At 35.1% G+C, this 17,733-nt stretch overlaps 1 protein-coding gene across 1 annotated transcript; it reads left to right on the top strand.

Moving 5' to 3' along the window:
- Positions 1 to 414: 414 nt before the first annotated feature.
- Positions 415 to 14,407, top strand: LOC18426477 (uncharacterized). The gene is made up of 5 exons (XM_020662465.2): positions 415 to 457; positions 4,245 to 4,366; positions 11,566 to 11,652; positions 11,785 to 11,875; positions 13,168 to 14,407. The coding sequence occupies exons 2-5, from the start codon at positions 4,337 to 4,339 to the stop codon at positions 14,070 to 14,072; spliced, it is 1,113 nt and encodes a 370-aa protein (XP_020518124.1). The 5' UTR covers positions 415 to 457; positions 4,245 to 4,336; the 3' UTR covers positions 14,073 to 14,407.
- The last annotated feature ends 3,326 nt before the right edge of the window (positions 14,408 to 17,733 follow it).

Genomic DNA, 17,733 nt, shown 5'->3' with positions numbered 1-17,733 from the left:
TCAAAGATTAAGTTTCTTCTTTTGGTAATAGTTCCATGTAATATTTTACTTTTTAGTATTTTGTGTTTATTATGATCTATATTGCGTATTTCTTTTTTTAGAAAAACTTTACGAGTTGTACTCGTTCATGCAAAGATTATAATTATTAATAATTATAAGAATGTTACATCCTATATTATTATTTAAAGATAATGTTTTTTAACTTTTTTTTATAGATTTTAAAAGTGAAATAAATAATATTGTCAGGTATAAGACTTCTCAGTAAACGAACTTTAAAAAAAAAACAAATTATGAATTTCTGTGTTCATTAATTTCGTTTATAACCAATCTTTTAAAAGTTCATTTAATTTCATTAAAATAAGTTATCCACGTGCGAAGAAGGGATATTAGCTTGCCCTCGACTGCCCTAACCACAGGGCAGAGACCATCTCGAGCCTTCTCTTTGCGCCTACGAAAGGTATATCTCAGTTTTTTCTCTCTCTCGTTTTTTTCTCTCCCCTGAGTTTTTTCTCTCTCTGGTTTTTTCTCTATCCCATGGGTTTTTTTGCTCTCTGATTTTTTCTCTAGGTTCCAAACATGGTGAAAATGGACCTAGGGTTTTTTCTGAATATTGTTCTGTGGTAAATTGTTCTCTATAGGGAAAAAATAATTTGGTTGTTTTTCTCTGTAAAAACCTTGCCCCTCATCCCTCCCTTGAAGCCTTCATCTCTCCACTCCAGCTAAATTTCACAGTTCTCTCATTTTCCAATTCTTGTTTTTATCTAGTTTTTTCTATTACAATCATAACCATTTGGTGTCCCCCTTTTTTTTTGTGACTGCTATCATCTGAAAATGAGATAATCAATGAGATTGCTTAAATTTGATTCATGGTTAGCTTATTTTTTTCTTCATTGGTAGTTCTTTTGTTGGTCATGAAGAAAAGAAAGAAAGAAAATTGCAGTATTGCTTTCCTTTTTGCCATAGGTTTAGATTAAGCTTACTTTTTATTTTTCAATATCAAGCATAGGGTTTTATCTGACCATTGAGAATGTAATTATAGAATCAGCGAACAAAAAAAAAAAACAACTTGTTATAGATTTACTGCAATTTTTTACAAATAACAACATTTCTCAAGGAAATCAGCAGGAAATTTGTTGAGTTTGTTGTGGATTTTTTTCAGGAAATGGTTGAAGAATCCAATATTCAATTTAATTGATCCTGACAATTTGATGTATAGAATAGTTTTCCTAGGCAAAACAGAACAAATCATTGCCATGAAGTTTGAATGAGAGAAAATTGATTATCTTTGATGATTGAGGTGAATTTTAGTTATGATTGTGATTGGGGTAATTCTGAAATATTTAAAGGTTTATTGCTTCTAAAGTTTGTATGACTCTTTCATGTGACTGAACTATCCAAAAAGAATGTCAATGTTGCTCACCATTATAATGTCATCTGCTCCCTATTATACAGTTTATAGTATGTTATCAGTTGAAAACTGGCCCTTCATATCTATTGGACTTGTTTCCTCACGAATGAATATGTCGATAGTAACATAGCTTTTGATGTTTGATGCTCTCTTTTGGTCTTTTCTAATGATAATATGGTTATTCTGTCTGTGTGTAGACTATAGAGTAAAGCCTGTTATGTAACTGATCAAAGAGTATTTTGTCTGTGTGTGTAGACTACATCGTTATTTTGTCTGTGCGTGTAGACTACAGTGTAAGGCCTGTTATGTAACTTAGAACTTCCTTATATTCCAGCAGATTATCAAAGACAAAGACCCATAACTTCTTTAACGTTCCAACAGGTTATTAAACACATAAACCCATGACTTCTTTAACATTCCAGCAGGTTATCAAACACAGAAACCAGAACTTCTTACAATAACTTCTTTCTTCTCAGTAAAAAAGAACTTCCAATTTCCAGGGAACATTTACCTTCCAGTTATCAAACATGTCCTATGGAAGTTGCTTCCTAGAAGCAGGAACTTACTTGTTATTGTAGCTCTTTTGTGTTTGATAAAAGTTGGTAAGTTTAAAATGGGAAGTTCCTAGTAGAACTTACCCCCCTTAAGCTTAAAAAAACTTCCGTCCAAATCAATAGGAAGTTATAGCAAAAGAAAAAGGCGAGCTATTTTATTTTCAGACTTAGTTGAAATGATTATTTGAAGTGGGTTTCTTTGCTATTTCTAGACACTTGATTCTTAGGTTTATAAGCATTCAAGGAATGCATGCATGCCTTCTTCTTTGTGTATCAGAATTTGGGTTTTGGTGTTTTCTCTGTTTAAAATTGTTGGAATACGTGACTTTCCCCTTTTTTGACTTTTGGGGATATCTATCTGAGTACTGCCCATTTTCTTGTACTCATAGCCAGAAAACAACGCAAAAAACTGTGTTCTACAAGTTAAAAAAGTAAAAAAACCCAAAATAACTGATTTTTCCTGCATTGCTAATAGTTGAATTTTTTGGTCAATATATGTAATGGTGACAGCATTTAGGCCATGGTTTACATTTTTTTGCATTTGTTTTTGGTACTCATTGATTTAATTATATCATTTGCATGGTTAATTTGTAGAAGTGGATTCCCTGTATTTCATCCATACGTTTAGAGATGTATAAATTGTGATAAATTTGTGTGTTGAGCATTTCTTTTTCTTTGGGCTGTGTTTTATGAATCAAGAGATCAAATTGTCAACTTTGGGTTATTTGAATATTGTTAAGGAAGAATTGTCAAGCATTTTGGAGGGGATTTGCATAATAGTAACTACCAAGGTTATGAAAGAAACATTGAAATGCGCATCAGGGTTTTCGTGAAGTTGTCTAAGCAAAACTAAATTACTGAAGACCTGGGTCCCTTTTTCAGGTGCAACTGAATCTCTAGATCCATAATCACATATCCAATTTTTTTAATACTAGGATTCGATCTTAGTTTATAAAATGTGCTTCAAATTGTTTGATGCAGTGTCACAGAACTTGGCCGAGTCCACTTGAACTCAGCAGAGTTACTCAGCCTTGCCCCCCGAGTTTTACCCCGAGTTTTATGTACAATACATAAATAAAAAATAAAAATAAAAACAAAAAATAGTAAAAAATGTGGGAGCATTTTATACTGCTTTTAGATATAATTTGGATTTTTTGGCAAAGATTGGTAAGTTTTTTTTTTTGCGACGGTCCCTAATTTTTATATTTCCTTTGTTTGGAATTTTTTAAAATGTCCCCAACTAAAAATCAATTTCTTTTAAATCCTTTCTTTCTTATACTTTTGTTTAGCTTATTTCAACTTTTTAAGGTTGTTTGTTTTATTTTATTTTTGCTACCTTTATTTTATTTTTTCGTTTTTTTTTTTGACATTAATTGTTAGTAGTGGGTTAGCAATTTTGAAACCATTAGTACTTTTTGAAAGGGGTTAATATTGTTAGGAATGGAAACCTAGACTAATAGCTTAGTCGCCGGTTGTGCTACCACCTTGACCACTTTCTAGAGCGTTTGTTCCTATACAGTGCTTGCCCTAGGGCTGACTACCTGGCCCAAGGCGACCTAAACACTGCTTTGATGAATTTCTATGCTCTAACCCCTTTGGGACAGGAGCTGTTTTTATATCTCAATTCATGCACATATGACAACAAATGAAAAGATGATGACTACAAAGTTTTTGAGAAGCTTGATTTGTAGAAACTGGTTCAGGAGCACAATTAAGAAGTCAATGTGCTTATGAAGCATAAACTACTTCCAACTTTTTTTACAAACAAGAACAAGATTTTTTATCCAATTTTTGCTATTTCTCAAAAGATGAGCATGACAAATTGTGGTACTTCTTGATGGTTGAGTGGTGTAGTACCCTTAGCATTATTAGTTGGTTCTTTGTTTTTTTTTTTTTTTGACAATCTACTTTTATATGGGTGATGAGAATTTTTTTAATATAGTGTTCGATGACTTGATTTAAAATCTGTTGCTTTCTGAAGTTCATAGGATCACTGTGTACTTGACATTATATGATCTTATTTGCTTGAGGTGATTGCTGCCCATGGTAGACATGATTTTTGTCTTAATAATTCGCTATGATTGATATGATTTAAATATGGATACCATCCATTTGCAATGTAATTATACACCATTTAATCAATTATTGTATTCATGTTTTTCATTAGGAGCTTCTCTTTCAAGTCCATGTTTTCTGAATTATAGCATATAAAAATTTGTAAAATTTAATTACCCTTGGTCGTGGGTCACCTTCACCCAATGTTACATGGATTCTTTGACAAGGATCCCATAACGATGTCAGAGACCTATGGACACGTGTACGGTACCAATTCTCCTGGATTCGCAACCGGATTGATTTCGGGAAATGGGAGATTATGGCAGGACGTTACACCAAAGACCCAATGGTATGGTGGGCAAAAACCATAGGGTTCCAATTTTGGTGTAGAATCAAAAGCATCTATGATCTATCATATGATATGTGTAATTTTTTATTTTTTTTAACTTTAGAAAAGTGGTGCATCATGTTTTATACTGACATTTCTTATCTTTTATGATATCATGAATGGAATATTATGAATTATTTGCTAGGCTTTGCAAGTATCTATCGTCACTATTATATATATATAAAAATATATACAACAAGACCATTTACTTTTGATACAAGGAGGTCACAATTATCATTGACCATTAGTTTTGAGATCGAGTGGTTGAGGATGTGTTCAGGTTTTGGCACAAAGTCCAAAACAAAATTTATTGAATGTTGGGACGCAATTTCATTTATTGCTTTTTACATCCAATGGTCAAAAGTGATTGTGACATTGTAGAAAAAATAAATGGTCTCTTAATATACAATCCCTAGCTATATATATATATATATATATATATATATATATATATATATGATAATGATGATGATGATGATCAGTGTTTCAAAAAGCGTTAGGCAGGTCCTAGGTGGCCTGGGGGGTCTAGGCCGCCTTGCACTTAGGCGGGCGCCCAGAACCTGGGCGGCCCAGTTTAATCAAAAAAGGATTCTATAGTCTCTAACAGTATAAACATCTTCAAAAAAAAAAAAAAAAAGGTCTCTAACAGGTCATTGAGGGGGTCTATCTTTTATATCTTAGCAAACCTGACATTCAAGAATCAATTATACTTGACGTTGACTAGGTCATTGAGCCTCTTTGATTCAAGCATGTTCCTTTTCTTTGTATGAATCTAACAAAATCAAATGAAATTAATTAATATAAATATTAAATAATTAAAATCTATGGTTCATGTATTACTAATACATTTATACAAATTACTCTTACCCCTTCAAAAGAACTCCAATTGCGCTCACAACTGGACGAGGAAGTGGTTAGGTTTAAGATCTGAATGGCAAACTTTTATAAATTTAGAGAACTACACCCATGTTAGCTCCACCAATTGGCTGTAAAGATATAGAATAAAATCATAAATAAATAATAGAATTATAAAAATGAAACTTGATTGAACTTGATGAACTTAAGAATATTATTACTACCTAGATCAATTTTGGCCCTTTGCCTCATCGCCATTGGACTCCCAAAAGACTTTAATGAGCACTTGTAATTTATCAGCTCATCAACACATATGATATCGTGGATATCAGGATCAAGGACTAGCACACCTACACACTTATTAAATCCAGTCATAATTGTGTCATTTGTGTGTATATCTTTGTCAACATAAAAACAAATTGGGTTCAAATAATAACCAGCTGCATGCAATGGCCGATGTAGCTACCTATCCCACGTCTCATCAATAATCTCCCAAACAGGCTTGTAGCGGTTCTCATCATCATCAAAAATTTTTTCTATCTCTCTTTTGCATTTCTCTATAGCCTCATATATGTAGCCCATAGAAGCCTTGACGCTATCAACCATGCGAAGGACTTTGACAAGATGAAAGAATACCTTAAGAGCGTCCTTCACCCCTCATAAAAAAACCTTAGAAAAGATAATAACTCTCACCTTCTTTCCAACCTGATCCTTGAACCCCTGGCATGCTCTGCAGTCATCCGAGGTAAACATCTTCCTCAACTGCACTCTCCTCGAATGTATGCTATCTAGGCATAAGTACCAGGTCGCAAATCTCATGACCTCAAGCCTCACAATCTCTTTCTTCTTTGTAAATCTACACATCATGCTGAGGGTGAGATGGTGGCTATAAATGAAATTTGTAATTGACTTGGCCTTTTTCACTGCACCTGATATCTCGGTTAACCGCCAAGAGCCTCAAGCATGAGGTCTATACAATGTGCTGTACATGGTATCCAAATGATTCTAGGATAAGCTATGCACAACAAATTAGAAGCAACAACATTAGGATTTAGGAGCAGCATTGTCTGTGAAAACCTGTACAACAAAATGCTCCCCAACCTCCTTGATTTCCTTCTCTATAACTTGGAATATGTAATGGGCATTATGGGTATAATCAGATGCATCAATAGACTTAAAAAAAACAGTTCCTAAAGGACAATTCACTAGAAAATTCATCTGACTTCTTCTCTTCCTATCATTCCAAGCATCAGTCATAGTAGAAACTCCATAATGAGCCCATACATCCTTAACTTCTACAGCATCCTTCGTGACACTCACCTCATTTTTCAAAAGAGGCTCTGGACGCTCATATGGGGGTTTCATCCCAGGCCCAAATTGGCCAATTGCCTCTACTAAAGCATAGAAGCTGCTTAAGCGAGCGGTATTGAAAGGAATGCTCGCCTCATAAAACCATGTAGCAATAAAAAAGGCAGCTCTATCTCTTTCTTCCTTCATTCTATTTTCAATAGTGGTTTGCTTCTTTGTTTTCTCTTCTGCAACCTAAGGGTCAGGCCGGGGCAAAAAACTATCCATAGGGCCTCTAACCAGAGGCTTCTTACTCCCAAAACCAGAACCAATTACAATTTCTTTTCCCTTTCCCCTAATAATGGATTGTTCTACCCAGTGTTTTAAAAATCGGCGAGTCAAACTGGACTTGCCCGGTTCGACTCGGGAACCGGCATAGCCCGTGCCGGTTCCAATACAAAACCGGGAACCGCCCGGTTCTAGAGAAGAACCGCCGGTTCCAATCCGGTTCTATCCGGTTCAGCCCGGTTCCCTCCTTGCACACGTGCGACAGGCACGTGCACGGGTGCAACACGTGTGAGGTTACCCCAATATTTCTACACAAACATTTTAATTTATATTACATAGGTATTTATATACCAAAGTGGAATACCCATCCTTCGATGTGGGATAATTCCCAAACATCATTAAATGCAAAGGGAATTTAAATATATTCTATTAATCATCAAGTTATAACCACCTAGGGCGAGGTGGCGTGGTGGTTAAGACCTTTGCTTCTTCATGTGATGTCTCAAAGTCGAGTCCCCCTGTGGGCGTTATTTTTTTGTGTTGTATAGTTTTTGTTGTATATATTGTATAAATATTTTTGTAAATAATTAAAAAGCATAAAAAAATGAAAAATAAAAAAGTTAATTTTTTGTATAGCAGTTAAGTTTTGTTATATATAGTGGTATAATTATTTTTTTAAATAATATGAAAGGCATAAAAAAATAATACATAAAAAGTTTATTCTATTTGAAATCTCCATCTTTCTACTAACAATCTCTTTCACTAAATTTGTTATAGAAACCTAAAAAAATAAATTTTTGAAAAATTGAAGTGCTATTTCCAAAATTTATACGCATTTTATTAATTTTTACATTGATAACCAAATCTTTTATTTTATTTATTAATTTTTACATTATAAATCATGTAATGTACTATTTTTCTTACAGTTGTCAATAATACATTTTAAATTAGATAATATTATAAAATATTTTTAATTTGTTATTCTTTGTCTAATAAAATAATTATAAAATGTAAACTAATAATTATAATTTCAGTATATAATATTATAATTAGTTAGGTTTTAATAATTTTGGATTATAGTTAGTTAGGTTGTAATAATTTGGATTTTTTTAGCGGATTAGGGTTTTTTGCCAAAACGAGATTTTAATGGCCATTCTTTCATTGATTAGTCTACTCTTTATAATAGTCCATGTATAATTATATATTTTATCTATGATAATTTTATGATTTTTCTTTTATGTGGTGCAAATTTAATGGTTAACATAAGTTTATACAGGGAAAGAGCATCTCAATATTCACAAATTGATGAAAAAATGAAAGTTAATAATGTAGTACCTTCATTTCTTATTGGATTCCTAAAAAACAATATTTATAATGAATTTTAATAATTTATTCGGATTTTTTTGAATCTTTAATTCGACCGATTCAGTTGATTCCCGATCCGGATCGCCGATTCGCAGATGCGGATCGGTTTTTGAGATGCCCGATCCGGGTCACCGATCCGCTTTTTAAACCATTGGTTCTACCTCTTGACATCCCTCCTCATCCTCATCACAATCATCATCATCATAACTGATCCGAACCCCAAACCTAATCTCTGCTATGGAGGCAAATTTCTAATCCTTTTTCATTTTTACCATACTAAAAAATGTGGTTATTTTCTCTTTAACAGCATCAGGAGTCTTTTTACATGGGGCAACATCCCCCCGATATCGGCAAGATGTTTCAAGAGCCGGTTTATGCCTTTTTTGTATCCTTCTCACAAAACTTGGATCTTATACAATTTTTATCATTAAGCTCTGGGTTGTAACCGTATTTTCAATCGGGATCACCACTCCTATTAGATCCCGAAGAAGACATCTCAAAATAATACAACTTATACAAGCAATAAAAAACGTCACTTACTTTGAGTTTGATTGCTCAATCTCCAAACTTCTACTTTAAAGATGCTTCGAAGGACTCAAAATCTTCTAAAAAATCCCCTAATAGATTATAAAACATAAAAAATAAATCTAATATCAATGGGTGATGTTTTGATCAATTTCTTAACTTTGAGAAACCTTCGATCCTAAAGAAATCACAAAAAACTAGTTTTTTGGGGGGATTTCTCTCTCTAAAATGGGCTCTAATGAGTTTTAGGTTTCAAATGAACCGAAAACCTACATTTTTGGCCCCTTAGTCTCAAAACAAATGGTAAAAAATGCCCCTACCTAGTGCCTTTTTCGCCTTTGGGCGGGGCGCAGTCCCTGGGCGACCGCCTAGGCGGGTTCCTGGGAGCCTAGGCAGGCGCCCAGGGTTTTCCACCTATTTTTGGTGCCTAAGCTTAGGCGATGCGCCCAGCCCCCTGGACCACCTGGCAGCCTCCCAGGCGTTGAGCGGTCCGCTTTTTGAAACACTGATAATGATGGTGATGTTGTATGTATGCATGTGTGTGTATGTGTGTCTCTATGGCCGTGTCACTGAATCCTACTTAGTGGGGCATGAATAATCAAACACCCTATAGTTGTGTCCTACACCGGCATGTGTACCTGTATCCATGCAACATTACCTTTTCCTCTTCTGGAAAAACCTGTTTTTCTGCTTGTAGATACTCAGGGATTGTCACTTTTGCAACTTATTGATTAATGGGGATAATCAATGATTTTGAGATATTATGCCTTTAAGTGAACGTTTGAAATCATCATGAGAAAGTGCATATGTGCATATGTGCTACTTAATATTATGAGCCATCTATGAAACATTGACGTGCATGTCTCGGGGTCTAACCATGTGTTAGCACTTGGGTGACACAGATATGTGTGTTCAAACCGCTTGAAAGGTAAACATCATAGTCAATGAATGTCCAACGATGCATCCACTTTTGCGACACATTGCAATTTGAGAATACGGCATTTCTTTTTTTAGAAACATCATTCTTTATGAAACATTTCTTTTTTGACCTTTTTTTTTTTTCTTAGGGTTTACTTAAGTCATTTTTCCTAAAAGTAAAATTATCCATGTTTTTCATGTACCAATAAAACCAAGTCTCTCTCTCTCTCTCTCTCTTGCAAGTGCGCTGCCTCCCCCCCTCCCCTCAAAAAAAAAGGTGAATTTCTCTCTCGCCTCTTCTTCAACGCTCCCATTCTTCCCTTTTTCTCTTGATGTGTAAGGTCATTCATATGTTCAACCCATATTATCTTTTTCTTATATTTATTTTAATCAACTATTAATATTTTTGTATTCGAGGGTTGAGCATTGTATTGTACTAAAGAGCTCCTTGTTTTGGGAAGTTTTAGTAATTGATCTCTTTATAAATAGTTTTCATTACCACGTAATATGCAAATTAATAATGTCTGTAACGAGTGTTATGATTAATAGTTGTTGTTTCTTATTGTATGATTCCTAGAGCGAAAGCCGTTGCTAACGCGCATCTGTTTTTTTGCAAGAAGCAACGAGTAGCCTAGCGCGAAAGCCGTTGCGCTAACGTGCAATAAAGAGTCCGGCGATAATTCTTGTTTTTTGGGCAATTTATCAAAATACACCTAACTTTTCAACAATTTAACATTTTACCTTCTTCAAGTACTTTTAACTCTAGGGCTGGCAATGGGCCAGGTGGCCCGTTTGGCTCGGCCCTTCAAATATAGGGCCTTGGCCACTTGTGGGCTGGCCAGGGCCTCACCATCATGGCCCAAGGGGTGGGATGGGCTGGGCCAAGGCCATGACAGGGCCGGCCCAGCCTTGGGTGGGGCTTGGTCCATGGCGGCTTTGGCCCAAGGGGCCAAGGCCAACATGGCCCACGCCCAGCCAGTTGCCAAGCCAAAATAACTCATCTTTATGTGTATTTTGATGGGTATTTTTTTTTTGAGAAAAAAAAAAGGAGCGTTCTGCCACTAAGCATATAAGTTAACCGTATTTTGATGGGAATTTTAAAATTAAAGTTAAAAGGTTGGGTAAAATGTTAAATAATATATCCCTCATGTGTATTTTGATAAATTTCCCTTGTTTTTTTAATTGTTTTGGTTATTTCATTCAACAAAGACATGGGACGTTGTTTACATAACATAAATTTGTAATCATAGAGACTTTATTACAAGCCATTTATTGCCTAGTAATTAGCCCGTAAAAGAGCCTAATAATTTAGGGTTTTTTCCATGTTTTTGTGATGCAACCTTGGATTGGGCTATAATAATTTTTTGATGAATAAAACTCAGATTCACGGAGCAGCAATCCATGCTTTGTTGATTTAATTTTATTTTATTGATGCTTTACTATTGCTAGGATATGCAAATTGTAGTGTATGAAAATGCAGCTATGAATTTCACAAATTTGTATGTATTTATGTATCTATACATGCGCACACACTCATGCTATCATGTATTATACGAATGTGTTGTGTCTAGATGACCTTTTCTAGCGTTCGCGTTTCTATCGCTTGCATCTGTTTCACAAATGGACATGCATTTCCATTTGTATGTAACATAGGTGTCATGAGTTCTTTATGAAGAGCAATTTTTCGCCTTGTAATCTTCAAAATATGCATTTTTTAATTTACTCATCTCTTTGTATGAATCTTGTCAGATGCTAATTGTACAGTACTTGGATATCTTTAAACAAATGAACAAGTAAAATCATGGGTTACTACGTGGATTCAATCTGTTTCGTGCCATGGAACATAATCTGGCTCTTGTGATGCATCATTAGCTTGTTTTTTTTTTTAGCTGACCATGACTGTTCCATCAAATTCTTAACAGAACATGTCTTTTTGTTCTATTAATTCAAGATCAGGGGTTATCATGAGTTGCCTCACTGCTTCAGGATATGGTTCCTGCACAAATCAAGTCAGTAAGTTATGTTACTTTGTGGATTCAATCTGTTTCAAGCCATGGAACATTTTTGCTGGCGGTTGCAATGAATCATTAGCTTGTTGTTTTCTTTAGCTGTCCATGACTGTTCCATAAAATTCTTTGCAGAACATGTCATTTTGTCCTATTAATTCGAGATCAGCGGTTATCATGAGTTGCCTCACCGCTTCAGGATATGGCTCCTGCACAAATCAAGTCAGTAAGTTCTTATATCTTATTCCAAGTCCTTTTTTGTATTTCCAATACTAAATCTTTATGGTTTGGTTATTTGGACTTTGTTTGGCTTATTTGAATTGTCTTGAACTTTCCAAGAAGAAAAAAGAAACTGAATATTTTGTATGGCATCACTGATTGATCCTAATTTTTCTTTCATTTGTTTTCCTCAAGATAATTTAAAGCTTCAATAGTTTTGAATACTTCTAGTAATGTGTAGCATCCACTGTACTACTTCCTGTCAACTGGATATACCTGAGGCATTAAGATGGTGGAATTTTTTAATTCTAGAACATAGAAATTGACTTAAAAAATAAACAATAGAAATATTCTTTCTGATATGCTGATGCAAGTATAAATGAATAATTGTACTTCAATTATATCGATCAGAAAAAAAAAAAAAGGGTAAAAGAAAAACAAGAAATGACACTTGAATTACTAACTTTTCCATTTCATTTCTTCTTTTCTTGGAGGGTTTGGGATGTATTTATGATTCTGTGATCAAAATTTCACCTAAATATTTTGACCTTTATGGCCTGATTAGAATGAAAAAGAGCTTCATTTTCACTTTTCTTAGGCAATGATTAATTTTTTGCAGCTCACCTTTGTACAATGTTTAGTCATAAGCAGGCAATTCTTTATGTTGGTAGACACTCCTCAGGATTGGTGATTTTTTGTTTCTTATTACAATTTGATTTCTTTCAAAATAATTTGAAATTTGAATGGGAAACGCAATCAACCTTTGTATGTATGTATGTATGTATGTATGTATGTGTATTGTATTTATGTATGTAAGATGTGTAACGTATGTATGTATGCCTATAGATCGTTTTAAAGTTCATTCCAGCCAAATCTCCATCAAAAGAAGGGGAAAAAAAATAACAGCAGTAATTTACCATTTTTCCTGGAATATGGGATATTTATGCCTTTCCTCCCATGATTTATTCTGCAGAATCACTTGCTCATATGAAATCAGTTTTGTCATTTTTCTTTTTTGAACCATATGGAATATTCATACCTTTCTTCGCAAGATATATAACAGTTGCTTGTTCACAAAAGACCCATTTGACCAATGTTGCTCTCTCTTAAGCATGGAATATTCACTCCCTTCCTCTCAAGATTTATAACACAGAATCACTTGTCTTTATACACTTCTCATCTTCTATTTATGTGTTCTACTAATTCTTTGCTTCTCATTCATGATCTCAGTTATGGTTGTCGTTACATAACTTCTCGTCTCTCGCTTCTCTCTGACCTATCTTAGAATGAACCCTGCAGCACTCTCTGACCTCACATTAAGGAAACTCCACCCCAGCCACTACACAATGAGCAAACTATATGTGACCCGCCTCCTTAAAAGACTAGTCACAAGCGCCCTAGGACCCACCACCGAATCTACGAAGGTTGCTTCACAAGGAGCCGAGGTACACCAAAGGTCCACCGAATGGTTCGAGCTAAGACGAGATAGGCTTACGAGTAGCTCATTTAGTACTGCCCTAGGGTTTTGGAAGGGTCGAAGAGCTGAACTTTGGGTTGAAAAGGTTTTCTCAAGTGACCCAAACCACCCCAACTCTGCTGTGGCTGCCATGAGTTGGGGCGTGGTCAATGAGGCATCAGCGATAGAGAGATACACGAGCATAACAGGTCGTGAAGTGACCCAATTGGGCTTCAAAACCCACCCTAATGAGGCCCAATTAGGCTGGCTTGGTGCCTCACCTGATGGGCTCATAAGTGGGCTTGGTGGTGAGCTCGTATGTGGGCCTAGTGAAGGAATACTTGAGGTGAAGTGCCCCTTTAACAAGGGAAGACCTGAGTTGGGTCTACCTTGGCCTTCAGTTCCTTACTATTACATGCCCCAGTTGCAGGGTTTGATGGAGATTTTAGAGAGAGACTGGGTGGACCTCTATTGTTGGACCCCTAATGGGAGTACATTGTTTAGGGTGGAGAGAGACAGAGAGTATTGGGATTTGATTTATGGGATTTTGAAAGAGTTTTGGTTGGAACATGTGGTGCCAGCTAGAGAGGCATTGTTGGCCTCTGAGGATGAGACAGCGGTGCGTCGATATATGCCTTTGGCTAAGCATGCGCGTACTAACAATGTGATTGGCCAAAGTCGGGTTTTGGCTGCTGAGGCTCGATTGTTATGTAAGGACATTGGTGGTCAAGTCGAGTTCTTTAGGTAGAAAACACTAATGGGGAAGGAGAGAGAGATGGGGGAGAGAGAAGATCATCCCCAGTCAAAATCTGAAGAGATAGAGCGAGGGGGGAGGAAGATCATTCTAAATCAATCTAAAGTAGAGGGAAAGATGATTTCAGTCCATTTGCTGGTTTTATGTTCTTATTTCATGATGTAAGTGGGGGATTATGAATGCATTGATCTTTTGAGATTGGTTCTGATTGTTTTGGCCCAAAGGCATTTTGGGAAGAGTTGCATTCTTTGTACTTTTAACCTATCAAAAAGGGGAAAAATTTATGTATGTTATGTATTCAATGTTTATCATGAAGATCATTGTGATTACTATTCTGTATTATTGTGCTGTGTGTGTGTGTGTGAGAGAGAGAGAGAGAGAGAGAGAATAATTGGCTGTCTGTTTTGGTAGCTTGCAACCAAGTTTCTGTAATCTTTCTAGCACCCTCCAGTCGACAGCCTTGATGTTTGATTATTTTCTTACCTTAAGGTCATGGTGAAATTTAGGATTTGGACTATATGGTTTGAATTGGAAATTATGACTCAACCTAATGAAATGAAAAATGAAAAGGGGAATTTTAGGGCTGGGTCACTGGTGGTTTTTGAAGTTAATCAGAGATTTTTAAAGGATTGAAACAGTGTTAGAAGAATGCGTTAGTCTACGGTACTAGGCCCTTGGCTGAGGTGAGTGGACGCAGCTAAGTTACGGAAACACAAGAAAATTGAGGAAAAAAGGTTCAAGAGAAGGTATTTTTTTTTTAAAAAATCTTTAAAAATAAGAAAAAGCTAAAAGGATGAATAGAAATGATTAGGTGATTAAATAAAATGACAAGAAGCTACAAAAGGTCGATTATTTAAAAATTGGCTTTATACATTAGTATTCCAAAAAAAAATTATAAAAGAAAAAAGCATAAAGTTTCCAAATGATTTTAAAGACTAACAAAATCTTCTAACAAATATACAAGTATTTTTTAAGAAAATACCTCTGTACATCTCTTTTTAGGTTTCATTTATCAACAAACCCAAGGTTTGAAAACATATCCGGCTGTATAGAAGTTCGATGTATTATATTTCTTAACCTCGTGGACCATTTTTACCCTATTTTTTTAGCCCAAGCAAAAGTTCAAAAAAAATCTTTTTTTATTCTTTTTCTAAGCCCTTTTCTCTTTCACTTCTTATGTTTTTTCGCAAAGCTCTCTCCCTTTTTTTTTAATATTAAAAAAATAATATTTTCACATATACCAAATTTACCCCATTTTTCTAGCCCAAACAAAAGTTAAAAAAACATTTTTTTTATTCCTCTCTAAATCTTTTTCGCTTTCATTTCCTATGTTCCTTTTCAAAGCTTTTTTCTTTTTTTTTTAATATTAAGAAAAAAAATTTAATATTAAAAAAAATTTATTTTTTCAATATTGAAAAAAAAGAGATTTGGAAAAAAACATTAGAAGAGAAAGAACAAAAAGGGTTTAAAAAAAAATAGAAAAAATGAAGTTTTTTGAACTTTTGTTTGGGTTAAAAAATGGGATAAAGTTGATCTATATGCCGCCAGGTATGTTTTGAAACAAGCCCAAGTTGCGTATCTCTCTTCCCATCTCTTTTGTCTTTACAGTGCCAAGGCTCGGTTATATGATCTCTCGTTAAGTGGGTGATGTCGAAAGCTTGAAGAGAACGCTCCGGGCTCTGTATCATCCGTTGAACCAGTATGTTGCTCACCTCGACTTGGCTTCTTCGGCAGCTGAGAGATTGGAGCTCGCAAATTATGTTGAGAATCACCCCATTTTCTCTCGGATCGGGAATGTTCATGTGGTTACTAAGGCAAATCTGGTGACCTATATAGGGACAACAATGGTGGCAAATACTCTACATGCTGTGTCGATTTTGTTGAAAAGAGCAGGGAATGGGACTGGTTTATCAATGTTAGCTCTTCGGACTATCCCCTTGTTACTCAGGATGGTATGCCACTTTCTTTCTCTTGAACTCTATTCCTTCATTACTTCCTCCCCTGTTTTTGTGTTTCTTTCTCTTGGAATGAGCATTCTTTGTGTTAGAGAATTGGGGTTTGGTGGGTATCATCATTGTTTTGGGTTGAAGAGCATTATGATGCTATTTTTTCCCTTCTATTTTGGTTTCTTGATTTCTCTTTTTTTTTTTATCATTTCATAATTTGGGTTTCGTTTTATTTTATTTTCTGTTATTCATGGGTTACATTGAAGAACGTTACCTTATGATTCAATTTTTTTTCTTTTCGTTTCTTTTGTGCTGGTTTTGCTGGTTTTAATTCTAGTGAAGTTTTTCATGTTTCATTCGTTTCTTATTTGATAAATTGGAGTTGGGTTTTATCAATATCTTCTCTTTCACCCATGGTCTTCTTTTTAGCTTTTGTTTCTTTTTATCAGTATAGTTGGTTTTTTTTTCCTGCCCTTTTCATCTATTTTGTTTTACCATTCGGAGCTGGGTCTTATGAATTCTAAACAAAATTTTGTCTACACGACTTGGAATAGATCTGCTTCATACTCTCAAGGGTCTTCCACGACATCTGAATTTGATCTATCCATGTTATGATAGGTTCACAAAGCATACTATATTCTTCTATTTCAAGTTCATTTGGTGGGTGAATTTACTTATCTTTGTGCTTGCTTGCCTGCTTTGTAAACAGGTTTCAGAGGGCAAAACCTATCATCATAGATAGAAAAGGGATTTTGGAATTGGTTAGTCTCTTATGATGAAAAGGGGTTTTGGTATTTCATCTATCTTCTTGTCTGCTTGCTTTATTCTCCTCTTGCAAGGAGTAGTTTTTTTTTTCCCTTTCTTCTTCTTGTTTTATCCATTCTTCTCACTGGGTTCTTACTGATGAAGTTGCACGTCGCTCCTTTTCTCAATGAGTCAATGTGATAATTCTGGGTGGTGAATGTTCCAATTGGAGGTTGTGTTGTTTATTCCTTATAAAAATTGATCTCAGCGACAGAGACTATACTGATTAATTCAAGAGTATAGCTGTAATTATGAATCATGTAAGCACTATATGAGGATGATTATTTATATTGGACTGCTCTAAAATATTTTCATTTTGTAACGACAGCCACAACCCTATGATATGATTTGCAGTTGAGATGTATTCATTTTCTTCATTGGGATACATTAGCTGGGCTTGAATCCACAGCCTCAAGTTTGCATTAACTAGAACCTTCTAAATACCCTGTTTTGTAGTTCCCAGTTATCCACATGTTTAACAATTAGGGTGCAGTTCTCATTCATCAAAGAGAAGTTAATGAATAGTATGTGGGACATAGTTCATTCCTCCAAACCGAGGATGATCTCAAGTTCTTTGGCAGTTTTGGTGCAAATTTCGTCTTTTCATGTGTTTCTTTGAGAAAGGCCTCTTTGGATTCATAGGTTCCAGACGTACTCTTTTCAAAGGAATTGTAATTGTTTCAATATTGAATTTTTCTCCTCTTTTCTGGAGGTTGGTCTCCTTGACACCTTATCTTCTCAAGAGAGTGATTTATATTTTAATTTGATTCAATCACTTTATTTTCAATAAAACAAAAATGCCTTAAACTCTTGATTGAAGTATGATAAATAAAAAAGGGCTGCTTTTTTGGGGGCTTCAAGTGAAGGATCAGAGGATGCGATTGACAATGTGTATGGGGAGTCAC

This window comes from Amborella trichopoda, chromosome 7, assembly GCF_054954075.1.
Source record: "Amborella trichopoda isolate Santa Cruz 75 chromosome 7, AtrichopodaSantaCruz75HAP2 v2.0, whole genome shotgun sequence".
Taxonomy (NCBI): domain Eukaryota; kingdom Viridiplantae; phylum Streptophyta; class Magnoliopsida; order Amborellales; family Amborellaceae; genus Amborella; species Amborella trichopoda.
The sequence above is the reverse complement of the archived record's forward strand: the minus strand, read 5'-3'. Positions and strand labels throughout refer to the sequence as shown.

Excerpts from the sequence above, each read along its gene's own strand:
- LOC18426477 (XM_020662465.2), top strand. The coding sequence starts at position 4,337 with ATGGCAGGACGTTACACCAAAGACCCAATG. Across the intron at positions 11,653-11,784 it reads ATGGTTCCTGCACAAATCAA|AACATGTCATTTTGTCCTAT; the intron begins GTCAGTAAGTTA and ends AATTCTTTGCAG. Across the intron at positions 11,876-13,167 it reads CTCCTGCACAAATCAAGTCA|CACTCTCTGACCTCACATTA; the intron begins GTAAGTTCTTAT and ends TGAACCCTGCAG.